Source organism: Sarcophilus harrisii, chromosome 5, assembly GCF_902635505.1.
Source record: "Sarcophilus harrisii chromosome 5, mSarHar1.11, whole genome shotgun sequence".
In the NCBI taxonomy this organism is placed as follows: Eukaryota; Metazoa; Chordata; class Mammalia; order Dasyuromorphia; family Dasyuridae; genus Sarcophilus; species Sarcophilus harrisii.
In genome coordinates this window covers 124367919-124381882 of record NC_045430.1, presented here as the reverse complement: position 1 = coordinate 124381882, position 13964 = coordinate 124367919, and the positions used below count along the sequence as shown (strand labels likewise).

The 13964-nt window shown below is 32.6% G+C and overlaps 1 protein-coding gene across 1 annotated transcript in view; it reads left to right on the top strand.

Annotated features, from left to right (window-relative positions):
* Positions 1–13964, top strand: part of KIN (Kin17 DNA and RNA binding protein) — a 43863-nt gene that overhangs the window by 28193 nt on the left and 1706 nt on the right. Inside the window, exons 10-12 of the mRNA XM_003771405.3 lie at positions 124–192; positions 1899–1998; positions 11385–11485. Coding sequence (XP_003771453.1) covers positions 124–192; positions 1899–1998; positions 11385–11485 — 270 coding nt within the window. The remainder of the gene's footprint in view (positions 1–123; positions 193–1898; positions 1999–11384; positions 11486–13964) is intronic.

Below are 13964 nucleotides of genomic sequence, written 5' to 3'. Positions count from 1 at the left end.
AGCAATTACTTAGAAATAAAGCTCTTCCATGAATTAATATTAACTTAAAAGAACATTATAGAAAGGAATTCACTCTTTTTTTTAAAAAAAAACATAACTTCTTTTTCTTTGTTTTTCTTAAAGGATATTATTGTGAAAATTATAACCAAAAAACTTGGAGAGAAATATCATAAGAAAAAAGGAATTGTCCAGGTAAGCCTATAAAAATGTTGTCAGGCAAAATATTTGGAGGAATTAGGTAAATAGTTTCTGTAGTGAAGCATCAGTATTTTGACCAATTATAACTTGATTGTTTGGTGTTGCTTTGGAGGCCAAAATTTCCTTTTTGAATTCTTTAAGAGTAGGAAACATTTTTAAGTAATTTCTTACATTTCCTGTATTTCTCTCCATTCAGCTACTTACCAAATCCTCTCAATTCTTTTCATATTAATTCCCTTTTTTCTGTTCTTACTGTTTCCCTTGTAGTATAGCACTATAATAGCATTTACTAGGACTCCTCTCATAATCTTCTAACTAGTCTCCCTATTTCTAATCCCTTACTTGTTCTGTCTTTTATATCATTCTGAAGAATCTTTCTAATGTGTGGCTCTGATACATTAACACCCTCTTGCTCTTATTCCCTTCCATTTATGTTTAGACTATTCATTGTTTCCCAATTTCTTTCTGTCTTTTTTTGCTTCTATGCCCTTGTTCATCTCATCCCTCTATCCATGTCTTCCTCTACCCATGTATTAAAATCCTTTGTAATTTTTTAACTCGCACTAAATACCTCATCCTTCCTAAAGCCTTCCTTTGTCCTTTACCTCCTCTTTTCCTGCTCAACTCCTACCTTGCAGATGGAAGCAATATCTTCAACTCTCAATCTCTCAAACTCTCAATACTTTGTTGGGAGCATGCCTTTTTATTTAAGAAAAATTATAAAATTGATACCTCTTTTTTTATATCACCTTTCTGTACATATGTATCCACTTTTCTTGTAAGAAAGGTTTAAAAATTTTTTTTTTAAATTTAACAAACCAACTAATATATTTGTGTGTCTGATAACATAGGAAATAATCCACATCCTTAGGTCCCCATCTCTTCATTGAAGATAGTAATGATGATGGTGGTGGTAGTGGTGGTGATGATGATGCTGATGCTGATAATGATTTGTGTAACACTTTAGAGAGGTACTTCTTTTCATCTCTTTTTCAGGACCAGTGTTCATGATGATGCAGCATTATATAGTGCTTTAAAGTTTGAAAAGCACTTCTCTCATTTGATTCTGTTAGATCAGTCAAATAATCATAGTTTCACATTCCCTTTCTATCATTTTAATGTCACATAGGTATTAAATGATATTTCAAACTTGTTTTTAATTTCTATTTCTTTAATCAATAATCATTTAGAGCATTTTTTCACATGACTATAAGTGTTTTGATTTCTTCATTGAAAAATTACCTATTTATATCCTTTAAACATTTATCAATTGAGGAATAAGAAGGATATTATATTCTGAGATCACAAAGATTTTTTAATTTTAGTGGCACTCTAGAGTATTATTAACAGATTATATGTACTTAAATTATATGCTCTACTTTTTTTCTTTTAACTAACTATATATTAGCAGTCTGCCTCATAAGTGAATAAACATTATCTTCATGTTGGACACAGTGAGCCCTTATACTTTATTTTTGAAAATTATCTCAATTTTTCCAACTTGTTTTCTTTAGGGGATAAAAATCTTAGATAAGCTTTGAGGGTTTGTTTTTGGAAACCATACATTTGAAGACATTTTTGGACCTTAGAAAACACTGAAATTTGTAGATTGATTTTATTGTTCCTCTGATATAGCCAATATTTATTTTTTGCCTTTGTTTTTCAAAATTGGTTTGCTAAAATGTTAATTTTGTGCACAGGAAGTAATTGACAAATATACAGCAGTGGTAAAGACGATCGATTCTGGAGACAAACTAAAACTTGACCAGACTCATTTAGAGACAGTTATACCAGCACCAGGTAAATTTCTTCACAAATCTGTAACTTTTCTGCTATCAAAATGATTCATTTCATTCTTAGAATCACATTTTCATTTAAGAATCATGAATGAGATTTTCTTTTTAGATTTTGTTTTTGTCAGTTTATAGAGCATAATACAGTATCACAAATGAATAAAATTTGAGTAGTTTTGTGGATATACATGACCAAACCGTTATTTTGCTGTACAAAAAGAATCAGACTCTGAAATATTGTTCAATTAGCTTGTGAAGGAAATAAAAAATGCAGGTGGGCATAAATATAGGGATTGGGAATTCAATGTAATGGTTTTTAGTCATCACCCAGAGTTCTTTCTCTGGGCGTAGCTGGTTCAGTTCATTACTGCTCCATTGGAAATGATTTGGTTGAATTCATTGCTGAGGATGGCCAGGTCCATCAGAACTGGTCATCATATGGTATTGTTGTTGAAGTATATAATGATCTCCTGGTCCTGCTCATTTCACTCAGCATCAGTTCGTGTAAGTCTCTCCAGGCCTTTCTGAAATCATCCTGTTGATTATTTCTTACCAAACAATAATATTCCATAATATTCATATACCATAATTTATTTAGCCATTCTCCAACTGATGGGCATCCATTCAGTTTCCAGTTTCTAGCCACTACAAAAAGGGCTGCCACAAACATTCGTGCACATACAGGTCCCTTTCCCTTCTTTATGATCTCTTTGGGATATAAGCCCAGTAGTAATACTGCTGGATCAGAGGGTATGCACAGTTTGATAACTTTTTGAGCATAGTTCCAAACTACTCTCCAGAATGGTTTGATTCATTCTCAACTCCACCAACAATCCTGCCCTCCTTTCTAATCAGCCCCTCCTCTTTCTTTTCCTCTTTCTCCTCCTCCTTTTTTAGAGGATAAGATAAATTTCTGTACCTCACTGAGTAAATGTTATTCTCTTTTTGAGGTAAAACTGATGAGATTAAATTTCACACACTGTTCATTCCCCTCCCTTCTTTTCCTGTGTTATAATAGGACTTTTGTGCCTCTTCATGTAATCTTTTTTTTTTTTCTTTTTTATTATAATAACTTTTTATTGACAAAACCCATGCCAGGATAATTTTTTACAACATTATCCCTTGCACTCACTTCTGTTCCGATTTTTCCCTTCTTTCCCTCCCCCCCTCCCCCCCCAGATGGAAAGCAGTCCTATATATGTTGAATATATTGCAATATATCCTAGATACAATATATGTGTGCAGAACCAAACAGTTCTCTTGTTGCACAGGGAGAATTGGATTCAGAAGGTAAAAATAACCTGGGGAGAAAAACAAAAAGGCAAATAGTTTACATTCATTTCCCAGTGTTCTTTCTTTGGGGTGTAGCTGCTTCTGTCCATCATTGATCGACTGAAACTGAATTAAGTCTCTTTGTTAAAGAAATCCACTTCCATCAGAATACATCCTCATACAGTATCATTGTTGAAATATATAATGATCTCCTGGTTCTATTCATTTCACTTAGCATCAGTTCATGTAAGTCTCTCCAAGCCTCTCTGTATTCATCCTGCTGGTTATTTCTTACAGAACAATAATATTCCATAACACTCATATCACAATTTACCCAACCATTCTCCAATTGAAGGGTATCTATTCATTCTCTTCATGTAATCTAATTTATCCCCTTTGATTCCCCTTTCCTCTTCTTCTAAAACAGTCTTTTTTCCATCCCTTAATGATTTTTTCTTTGATATCATCACATCAGAGTCAATTTATAGCCACATACTCCATCCAGGGATGTCTCCTCTAACTACCCCCAATAAAAGATACAGTTTTTAAGAATTACAGAAATAATTTTTCCTTTTAGGGATTTATATAGTTTTACCTTTAAATGTTTTTTTTTTTTTCCTTTCCTGTTTATCTTTTTGTTTTTATTTTGAATCCTCTGTTTAAAGATCAAATTTTCTCTTTAGTTCTGGTCTTTTCAATAGAAATGAGTAAAAGTCCTTTTCTTCATTGAAGATCCATTTTGTCCCATGAAAAGTTTGCTCAGTCTCATTGGGTATTTGAATCTTGGTTGTAATCCCAAGTCCTTTGCCTTCCAGAATATGATATTGCAGGCTCTTTCGATCCTTTATTGTAGAAGCTGCCAGATCCTGAGTAATCCTGACAGTGGCTCCTTTATATTTGAATTATTTTTTTTACTGGCGGCTTGCAATATTTTTTCCTTGAGATTATAGTGCTGGAGTTTTAAGACAATGTTTTTGTAGTTTTTCTTGTGCGGCCTTTAATCTCTTTCCAGAGGTAATTGAGAGATTCATTCAATGACTATTTTGCCCTCTGTTTCTAGTATATTAGGATAGTTTTTCTTGATAATCTATTGAAGAATGCTATCTAAAATTTGTTGTTGTTGTTGTTGTTTGTTTTTTTGTTATCGCTTTCCGGGAGACCAATAATTTTTAAATTGTCTCTCCTGGATCTATTTTCCAGGTCAGCTGTTTTTTCAATGAAGTATTTTACATTTTCTTCCATTTTTTCCCATTCTTTTTAGTTTGTTTGAGTGATTCTTCATGTCTCATAGAGTCATTAGATTCCATTTACCTGATTCTAGTTTTTAGTGTATCATTTTCTTCAGTTAGTTTTTGTGTTTCTTTTTCATTTGATTAATTCTACTTTTAAGGTGGTGTTTTTTCCAGTGGACTTTAAAAAAAAAATTTGGACAATTATATTTTTTAATGAATTAATTTCTTCAGTGGATTTTTCTCCTTCCTTTTCCAAGCTGTTGACTCTTTTGCATATCTCATTTCCTTTTCCTTATTTTTCTTCTACCTCTCTTATTTTCCTTTTAAAATCTTTTATGATAGATGCTGCTCATTATTTTAAGAAAAATTCCTTTATTCTTATGCTCCTTAGTGTTTTTAATAGGAATGGGTGCTATATTTTGTCAAAAGCCTTTTCTGTATCTATTGAGATTATTATATAATTTGTTTTGTTATTGATATGGTCAATTATGGTAATAGTTCTCCTGATATTGAACTAGCCTTAAAGACCAATCTCCCTAATGAACATTGATGCAAAATTTTAAATAGAATATTAGCAAAGATATTACAAGTTATCATCAGGATAATATATTATGACTAAGTGGGATTTATATCAGGAATGCACGTCTGGCTCAATATCAGGAAAACTATTGCTATAATTGATCATTTCAATAATAAAATCAACAGAAATCATATGATAATCTCAATAGATGTGGAAAAAGCTTTTGCAAATGCAGCACTCATTCTTATTAAAAACACTAGAGAGCATAGGATAAAGGAATTTTCCTTAAAATAATAAGCAGCATCTATCTAGAACCATCAACAAATATTATTTGTAATGTGGAGAAGCTGGACGCATTCCCAATAAGATCAGAAGTGAAACAAGGATGGCCATTATTACCATTATTATTCAAAATTGTATTAGAAATGTAGAACAAATAATAACAAACTTAATTTGGAAGAACCAAATCTAAAACTCTAATATAAAGCAGCAGTCATCAAAATCATTTGGTACTGGCTAAGAAATAGCACGATGGATCAGTGGAATAGATTAAATGTACATGACACAGTAATCAAGATTATAGTAATCCAATATTTAATAGACCCAAAGACTCCAACTTCTGAGATAAGAACACATTATTTGACAAAAATTGCTAGAAAAACAGGAAAATAATATGTTAAACTTGGCATAGACCTACATTTCACAACCCCATAGTAAAAATAAGGTTAAAATGGGTCCATGATTTGGGAGTAAAGGGTGATATCATAAGCAGATTTGGAGAGTAAGGGTTAGTTTATTTTATTAGCTGTTTGGAGAAGAGAGGAATTCATGACCAAAGAAGTAGTAGAGAACATTAGAAAATGCAAAATAGACAAGTTTGTTTACATTAAATTAAAAAGCTTTCACACAAAAACAAAACCAATGTAGTATTTTTGATAAAGGCTTTATTTCATATATATATAGAGAGAGAATTGAGTCAAATTTATAAGAATGCACTCATTCCACAGTTGATAAATTGTCAAGAACATGAACAGACAATTTTCAGATGATGAAATTAAAGCCATCATTTAGTCATAGGAAAAAATGCTCTATATCACTATTGACTAGAGAGATGCAAATTAAGACAGTTCTGAGGAAGCACCTCACACCTCAGATTGGCTAAAATGACAGGAAAAGATGATGATAAATGTTGGACAGGCTAATTGGAAAACTGTATTGTTGCTGGAATTGTGAAAGGATCTAACCATTCTGGAGAGCACTTTTGAACTATACCCAAAGCACTATAAAACTTGCCTACCCTTTGATCCAGCAGTACCAATACTGGATATCTCACAAGGAAATCATAAAGGAGGGAAAAGGACCCACATGTGCAAAAATGTTTGTAGCAGCTTTTTTTGTGGGTAACAAAGATTTGAAAAATGAGTAGATGCCTGATATTTGGGGAAAGTTATGGTATATGAAAGTAATGGAATATTATTGTTCTATAAAAGATTTTAGAAAGGACTGGAAAGATTTACATGAACTGATGTTGAGAGAAACAAGCAGAACCAGCAGTATATTGTACAAAGTAACAGCAAGATTGTGTGATGATCAACTATGAAAGACTTGGTTCTTTTCAGCAGTTAAGTGTTCCAAGACAATCCCAATAAACTTTGCATAGAAAAGTCCATCTGCATCCAGAAAGAGAACTATGGAGATTGAATGTAAATCAACACATGTTATATTCACTTTTTTTCCTGTTTTTTTCCTCTTATGGTTTTCCCTTTTGTTGTGATGTTTCTTTCCCAACATGATTGATAAAGAAATGTGTATTTAAAGAAAGGAATATATATATATCACCAGAAAAAATAAAACAATTATAAAAATAAAATAAAATCCGTTATAAGCTCTTTCAAGAAGCCTCTTTGGGCTTGAGACCAATTCTTTTCATCCTTTGAGATTTCTCATGTAGGCATTTTGTTCTCTTCTGAGTTGTTGTTTTGGTCTTCCCTGTTACCATAGTAGCTTTCTTATAGTTAAGGTTCTTTTCTGTTTCTCACTCATTTTCTTTTTTCTTTGTATTTTGTGACTTCTAAGGTCAAGCTCTACTCCTGTGATACACAGGGCACTCTCCCAAGCTTCTTGTGTAATCCTGAGCCTTGGCGTTGAGCATAAACACCTTTGTATTTGGTGTCTTGCTTTCAGCAGCGTTTAGCCCTTTCTGATCTTTCCAGGTGACAGTCTGGTTTCCTGGGTTGGCAGTTTACCTTCTGTGCTGAGACTGGAGGCTGCCCCATTGATCTGCTCTGCTACTGAGCCTGGACCAAGCATTTTAGTTGCTGATCTGCTGATTGCTCTCACTGGCTTTTCTGGACATTGCCTGAGCTGGGCTAAGCACCTTTTTCACCCCATTGGAATTGACCTTTCTTGAAGTCCTTCTAATCTGTCTTGAGGTAGAGAGTGCTCATTCCATCAGACTCAGTTTGAGGCTTGGTGTCCCTGTGGTTTTCAAAGGAAGTTGGGAGAACTGGAGCAGCTTCCTGGCTTCACTGTGCCATTACTCTGCCATCTTGGCTCTGCCTCATTGGAAGGGATTTTAAAAGTCATCCAGGCCAGTGATCTCCAAAGGGCTGGCTTTACCAGTCTGAAGATAGGTGTCATGTTATCCTCACTAAAATAATCAATAGCCTCTGTATGATAGGTAATCATATGGCTTATCTCCAGCTATTTTTATCCTCTAACACTTCCTTCTGGTGTGCAAACTCTTCCATATTCTTAGCCTAGCATCAGTTCCTTATTGCACTTAGAACTTATCCACTACTCACTGAACGTGTGCAGGTGTTGTTGGGAAAGTTCTATCTTTATTCTCTCTCCTCCAGATCACCTGATCTTCAGCGGGCATTCCTCAGGGGGCAGGCCCTGTGCCTCAGGGCAGTGGCTAATGGTTGTCTTGCCTTACTGTTTTCATTTTTAGTGGGACAAAGTGAACCACAGTAGATGAGCAGGCATAGATGAATTATGGTAGAGGCTACAGCTATCATTACATTTTCTTTGCCTCCAAACCCACCCATTTTCATACTTTGCTGCTTTACTGGTTAGGCCACCTCATCTTTTACCCAGGTTTTTACAGTCTTAGTATTGTCTTCAACTCTTCACATTCCCTTATCCTACATCTATGTTTCTAATCAGTTGCCAAATATTGTCATTTCTACTGCCACACTTCTTCCATGTGTCATCTTCTTTCTACTCAGATAGCCACAACCTTATTTCAGGTCCTCATTAACCTCTAACCTGGATTATTACAATAGTTTCTTGATTGGTCTCTTTATTTCAGGTTTTCTTTGAACCTCAGTGTATCCCTTATATAGCTGCAAAAATCAATTTTTCCAAAATGCAGGTCTTTAGGGAAGAAAACAATCATTTACTTATCACTTTTTGGAAAAAAAAACTTTTTTTGAATCCCCAGTTCTCTTCCTCCCTTCAGCTTTTTCTTCACTCAATAAGAAGGCAAGCAATATGATATCAATTATTTGTGAAATTAATCGAAAACATTTCCATATCAAACATGTTGCCAAAAAAAAAAAGTGAAAAAATTATACTTTATTTTTTATTCAGTGTTCATCACTTTTTTCTGGAGGTGAATAGGTTTTTTTCATCATAGATTCTTTGGAATTGTTCTGGATCATTGTATTGATTAGTGTAGTCATAGTTGGTCATTCTTATTTCTGGGTCTGCTAACTTTACTTGGCATGAGTTCATGAAGGACGTCCTAGGTTTTCTGAAACCATTCTCCTCATCATTTATTTTAGGATAATAGTATTCTATCACAATCATATAACTTTTTTAGCCATTCTTCAATTAATGGGTATCCCCTCAAATTCCAATTCTTTTCTACCACAAAAGAAGCTGCTATGAATATTTTTGTACATGTAGGTCTGTTTCTTAGATCCTTTGGGATACAGACCTAATGGTGGTATTGTTGGGTCAGAAGGTATTCATTGTTTGATAGTCCTATGGTATATTTCCAAATCGTTCTCCAGAATAATTGAACCAGTTTACAACTCCACCCACAGCAAATTAGTTTTCCTATTTTTTTCATATCCTCTCCAGCTTTTGTCATTTTCCTTTTCTGTCATGTTAGCCAACCTCATAGGTGTGAGATGGTACCTTAGAATTGTTTTAATTTGCCTTGTTCTAATTATTAGTGATATAGAGTTTTTTTTATGTGACTATGGATAAACTTTGATTTTTTTCTTTTATCTGAAAACTCCTTGTTTATATCTTTTAACCATTTATTAGTTGAGGAATGACCCCCCCCCCTTTTTTTTTTTTTTTTTTTTTTTTTTACGAATTTAGCTCAGTTCTCTCTATTTTTAAGAAATGAGGTCTTTATTGGAAAAACTTGCTAGAAATTCCTTCCGTTCTGTATTTTTTTGTTTTCTATCTAATTTTGACTGCATCGGTTTTGTTTATGCAAAATCTTTTTAATTTTATGTAATCAAAATTATTCATTCTACTTGTCATGATCCTTTCTCTTACCCTCTTCTGTCTTACAGATAAATTTTCCATTTTGCCCTAACTTGCTCATTATGTCACCCTTATTTCTAAATCATATCTCATTTTGAGTATATGATATAGTATGAGAATTTGGTTTATGTCTATTTTCTGACACAGTTTCCTCAGCACTTTTTATCAATAATGATTTTTGCCCCCAAAGCTTGGATTTTTGGGTTTATCAAATACTAGATTAGTGTGATCATTTATTAATGAGTAGTGTCCCTAACTATTTGAATGATTTAATACGCTTTCTTAGTCGATACCAGATTATTTTAATGATTACCTCTTTTTAATATTTGATACTGATACTGATTTGATACTGATACAAATTTGAAATTTGATACTGTTAGACTGCCTTCCTTCACATTTTTAAAAATTGATTTCCTTGATGTTCTTTTGATCTTCATATAAACTTTGATATTATTCTAGATCTATAATATATTTCTATGGGCTTGAATTGGTATGGCATTATATAAGTAAATTAGTTTAGGTAGAATTGTCATTTTTATTTTATTGGCTTTATATATATATGTATATACATGAATATATATTTTGCTAATTATTTAAATCTTTATGTATGTGAAAAGTATTTTGTAATTGCTCATAAAGTCCTTGCATTTGTCTTGTCATACTCCTAAGTATTTTATATTGTCTTCAGTTATTTTCAGTGGAATTTCTCTTAATTTCTTCTTTCTGGGTTTTGTTGTAATATATGCTGATGAATTTATGTGCTACAGTACAAGTTTTGATAAGGATCACTCTCCAATAGCACCTATTGCCTCTGAACTAATTATTTTGTCCATTTAAAATTTAGTTATTAGTGTTGTAGTCCACATATATTATTTATAAATAAACAAACACAGAGGTGTGTTCAAAAATTGTCTGTTGATCAGTTTTGTGTTTAACATTTTTTACTGATAGAGGTATATAACTGAAAAATGTTTAGAGAAAGATGATTGTTGTAGCCAGCACAACACAAATGGGCTAGTGGCATTTGAAAATAAGGAGTCAGGGTTGCTGATAATGACAGAGTTGTTTGAGAGAAATAATGTTACTTATATATATCATAATAACCATATGTTATTATGAAAGGCATTGTTCTGTAATTAACCCTGGTTTCTGTTTTCTGTGATCTAATTTTCTGAAGCATGTTGTTAGTTTCTAGGGATTCAGTCTTATTTAAAATTCACAATGCCCTGGAAATTGTACTAGAATTTTATGTTTTCCCATGTTTTCAAGCTTAAATGCACTCTTGATTAATCTCAGGAGGAGGGGAACATCCCAGTTACTGAAGTTTCTAGCTTTGGGGGAGTTTTCTACAGATGATCTTAAGTAAGGTCTCTTATTTGATAGGTGAGGGGTAGGCAGGCCTAGAGAAGTTAAATAACCCACCTTTGCTATATTCTGGGGGCTTGAACTGAGGTCCTTGGATCCAAATCCACCATTTTTTCCTACTATATTATGTTCTACCTATTATATTCTGTAGTTGACCTTTGTAAGAAAAATGTCTCTCCACAAATTACGTTTTGGGATATTTCAGTGTTTGATCAGACCAGCTATTTCTACTTTAAGATAAAATTATTATTGTTAGCAATATGGTGCCAGGCCAAAGCAATTCCTTGACTAGGAATTGGGGCCTGACCTCTGCCATTTATCAGATCTGTGACTTTAGTTAAGTCACTATATATTTTTGGGCCTCAGTTTCTGCATTTGTAATAAATGAGCTCTGAAATACTGTAATCTACCTGATGAAATTACATTTTGCTCTCATAGATGGATAATATGAAAATGAATATTTTCTTTGTGTGAAGTTTCCTTTTCTTTTTTTTTAAGGAAAAAGAGTTTTGGTTTTGAATGGAGGCTACAGGGGAAATGAAGCAACTCTAGAATCCATCAATGAAAAAACTTTTTCTGCCACTGTCATAATTGAAACTGTAAGTATATTTTGTATAGAAACAGTCATTTTAAAATGTTCAAAGAATATGAAGTGAATTCTTTAGTTATTAATAACTTTTTATACGTTCTAGAAATAATCCACAATGAAAATTTTTACAAATATAGCAAAACAGGAAACTATAATGTGGATTTTAAGACAATTTGGAGAATAAAGAAGATTGAAATAAATAAAATGAGAGAAATTAACTCCCTTCAGACTACTCTCTATTTAATTATAAGACATTTGGTTCATTTGACAGAAAAAAAGCTAATAATTCAGGGGTATCTGATACAATAAATGGGGAAAGATGATGATAAAAGACCATTAAGTTTGCCTCACTAATTCACTTAGGACCCTAAAGAGATACATTAAAGTAATTTTCTTATCAAACTCTGGGTACTGATATTCCAAATTTATCTCCTTCCCCACATTGTACCCCCTTCCTCTCCTCTCTTCTAAGAGTCACAAAATATTTTTTAAAAGGGATACATGTATATTTGCTGAATTTTTTTAATTCTCAGAACCCAATAATAGTACCAACAACGTTTTTTGATAGTAGTCATAATTGTTCTTCTCTTGGTTAACAACATTGTTGTCAGATAATATCATGTAATATATTATGTTACATTCTGTTATGTTATATTATTCCTGGAGTGTTCCAATTTATTTTTTGTGCAAGTTCTTTTTTGAAAAAGAAAATTTAATTGTCTTGAAGCAAAATTATTAATATAACTATCCATTTTTTTCCTGTTTTGAATTAATACAACTTTGGTTTATAGTTTTGGACTTTTTTTTTTTTTTTTCATTAAAAGCTGATCTCTCCCCTTTTAATTTGTCATTCTGTCTCTTTTCTAATGTTTTTATTGCTAATTACTAAATGTCACTTTCAGATTCTCTCTCTATTACTACTGAATGTTTCTTTCCTCCTTTGAGTTTTGTTTTATCATCCACTTATATCATTCAGTCAGATTATGGTAGGTCTTCTTCAATGAATTCAGTGCCTATTAACTGTGTATCTCTCCATTTCAACTCCTACCTTCATACTGGGGGAATTCAACTTACATATTTATATGCAAATATCTGAACTTCCTTGTTTCTGTCTTTTATTCATTTTCCATGAACGGCTCTATTCTATAGCTACACAAAGAGATGGTTATAGACTTCGTTTTACCATTACATATATGTTCCACTTTTATGTTCAAAACTCTTGACATTTTTATCTGATCTTTTTTATGGTTCCATTTTCCTTTCTGCTTTATGACCTCTAAACCTGTCCTTTTTTCTTATTATAACTTCCAAATCTCTCTATCCCTTCTTTATTTCACAAGTTTTTTTCTCAAAAAAGAAATATTTTGTAATCAGTGATCAGACTCTTTCAGTTCCTTTTATAGGCCTTGGGGGTCTTTTATTAATGATCTTTTTGTATATATATGTCCTTATCCTTTTCCTTTTTTTTTTTTTTTTTTTTTCTCAAGCTCTTTGGGATACGGATCGATTAGTGGTATTAAGTGGTGAAAAGGAATCCATGGTTTTATAAGCACTTTGGGCATAGTCCCACATTGCTCCTCAGAATGGTTGAGTCACTTCACAACTTTACCAATAGTGTATTAGTGTCCTAGTTTTCCAATACACCTTCCAACATTTATCACTTTTCTTTCTTGTTATATCACCCTATTTGATAGGTGTGAAGTTGTATCTTAAGAGTTGTTTAAATTTGCATTTCTTTAACCAGTAATTTAGAACATTTTTTTCATGATGATAGATAGTTTTGTGTAATGGTCTGGTTAGCTCTCTGGAGGCCCTCTGAATGGGCCTTGGTTTCAGGAGAATAATCAGTCACCACAAGAATAGCCACAAGAATAGTTCCATAATACTTTATCTTTTGTTTTGTCATAAATTCTTCCCTTATGCATAGATCTAACAATTCTTTGTTCCCCTAATGTGCTTAGGGTATCATCCCTTATGTTTACATCATGCACTCATTTGACCATATCTTGGTATATGGTGTGAGATGTTGATGTATACCTAGTTTTTGCCAAATTCATTTCCAGTTTTCCCAGAAGTTATTGTCATATAGTGAATTCTTGTCCCAAAAGTTCGGATCTTTGAGTTTATCAAAAACTAAATTACTATGGCCATTTACTACTATATATTGTGTCTCTATTATATTCCACTGGACTACCACTCTATTTCTTAGCTAGTAGCAGATAGTTTTGATGATTACCACTTTATAATGTATTTTTATATCTGGTATGCTTAGGCTACCTTCTATTGCATGTTTTTAATTAATTTCCTTTCTTGGCTTTTTGTTCTTTCAGATAACTTTTGTTTTATTTTTTCTAGCTCTTTAAAATAACTTTTTGGTAGTTTGATTGGCATGTCATTGAATAAATAGATAAATTCAGGTAAAATTGTCATTTTTATTATGTGGGATCAGCCATAGACAATATTTCTCCAGTTGTTTAGATTTAGTTTGT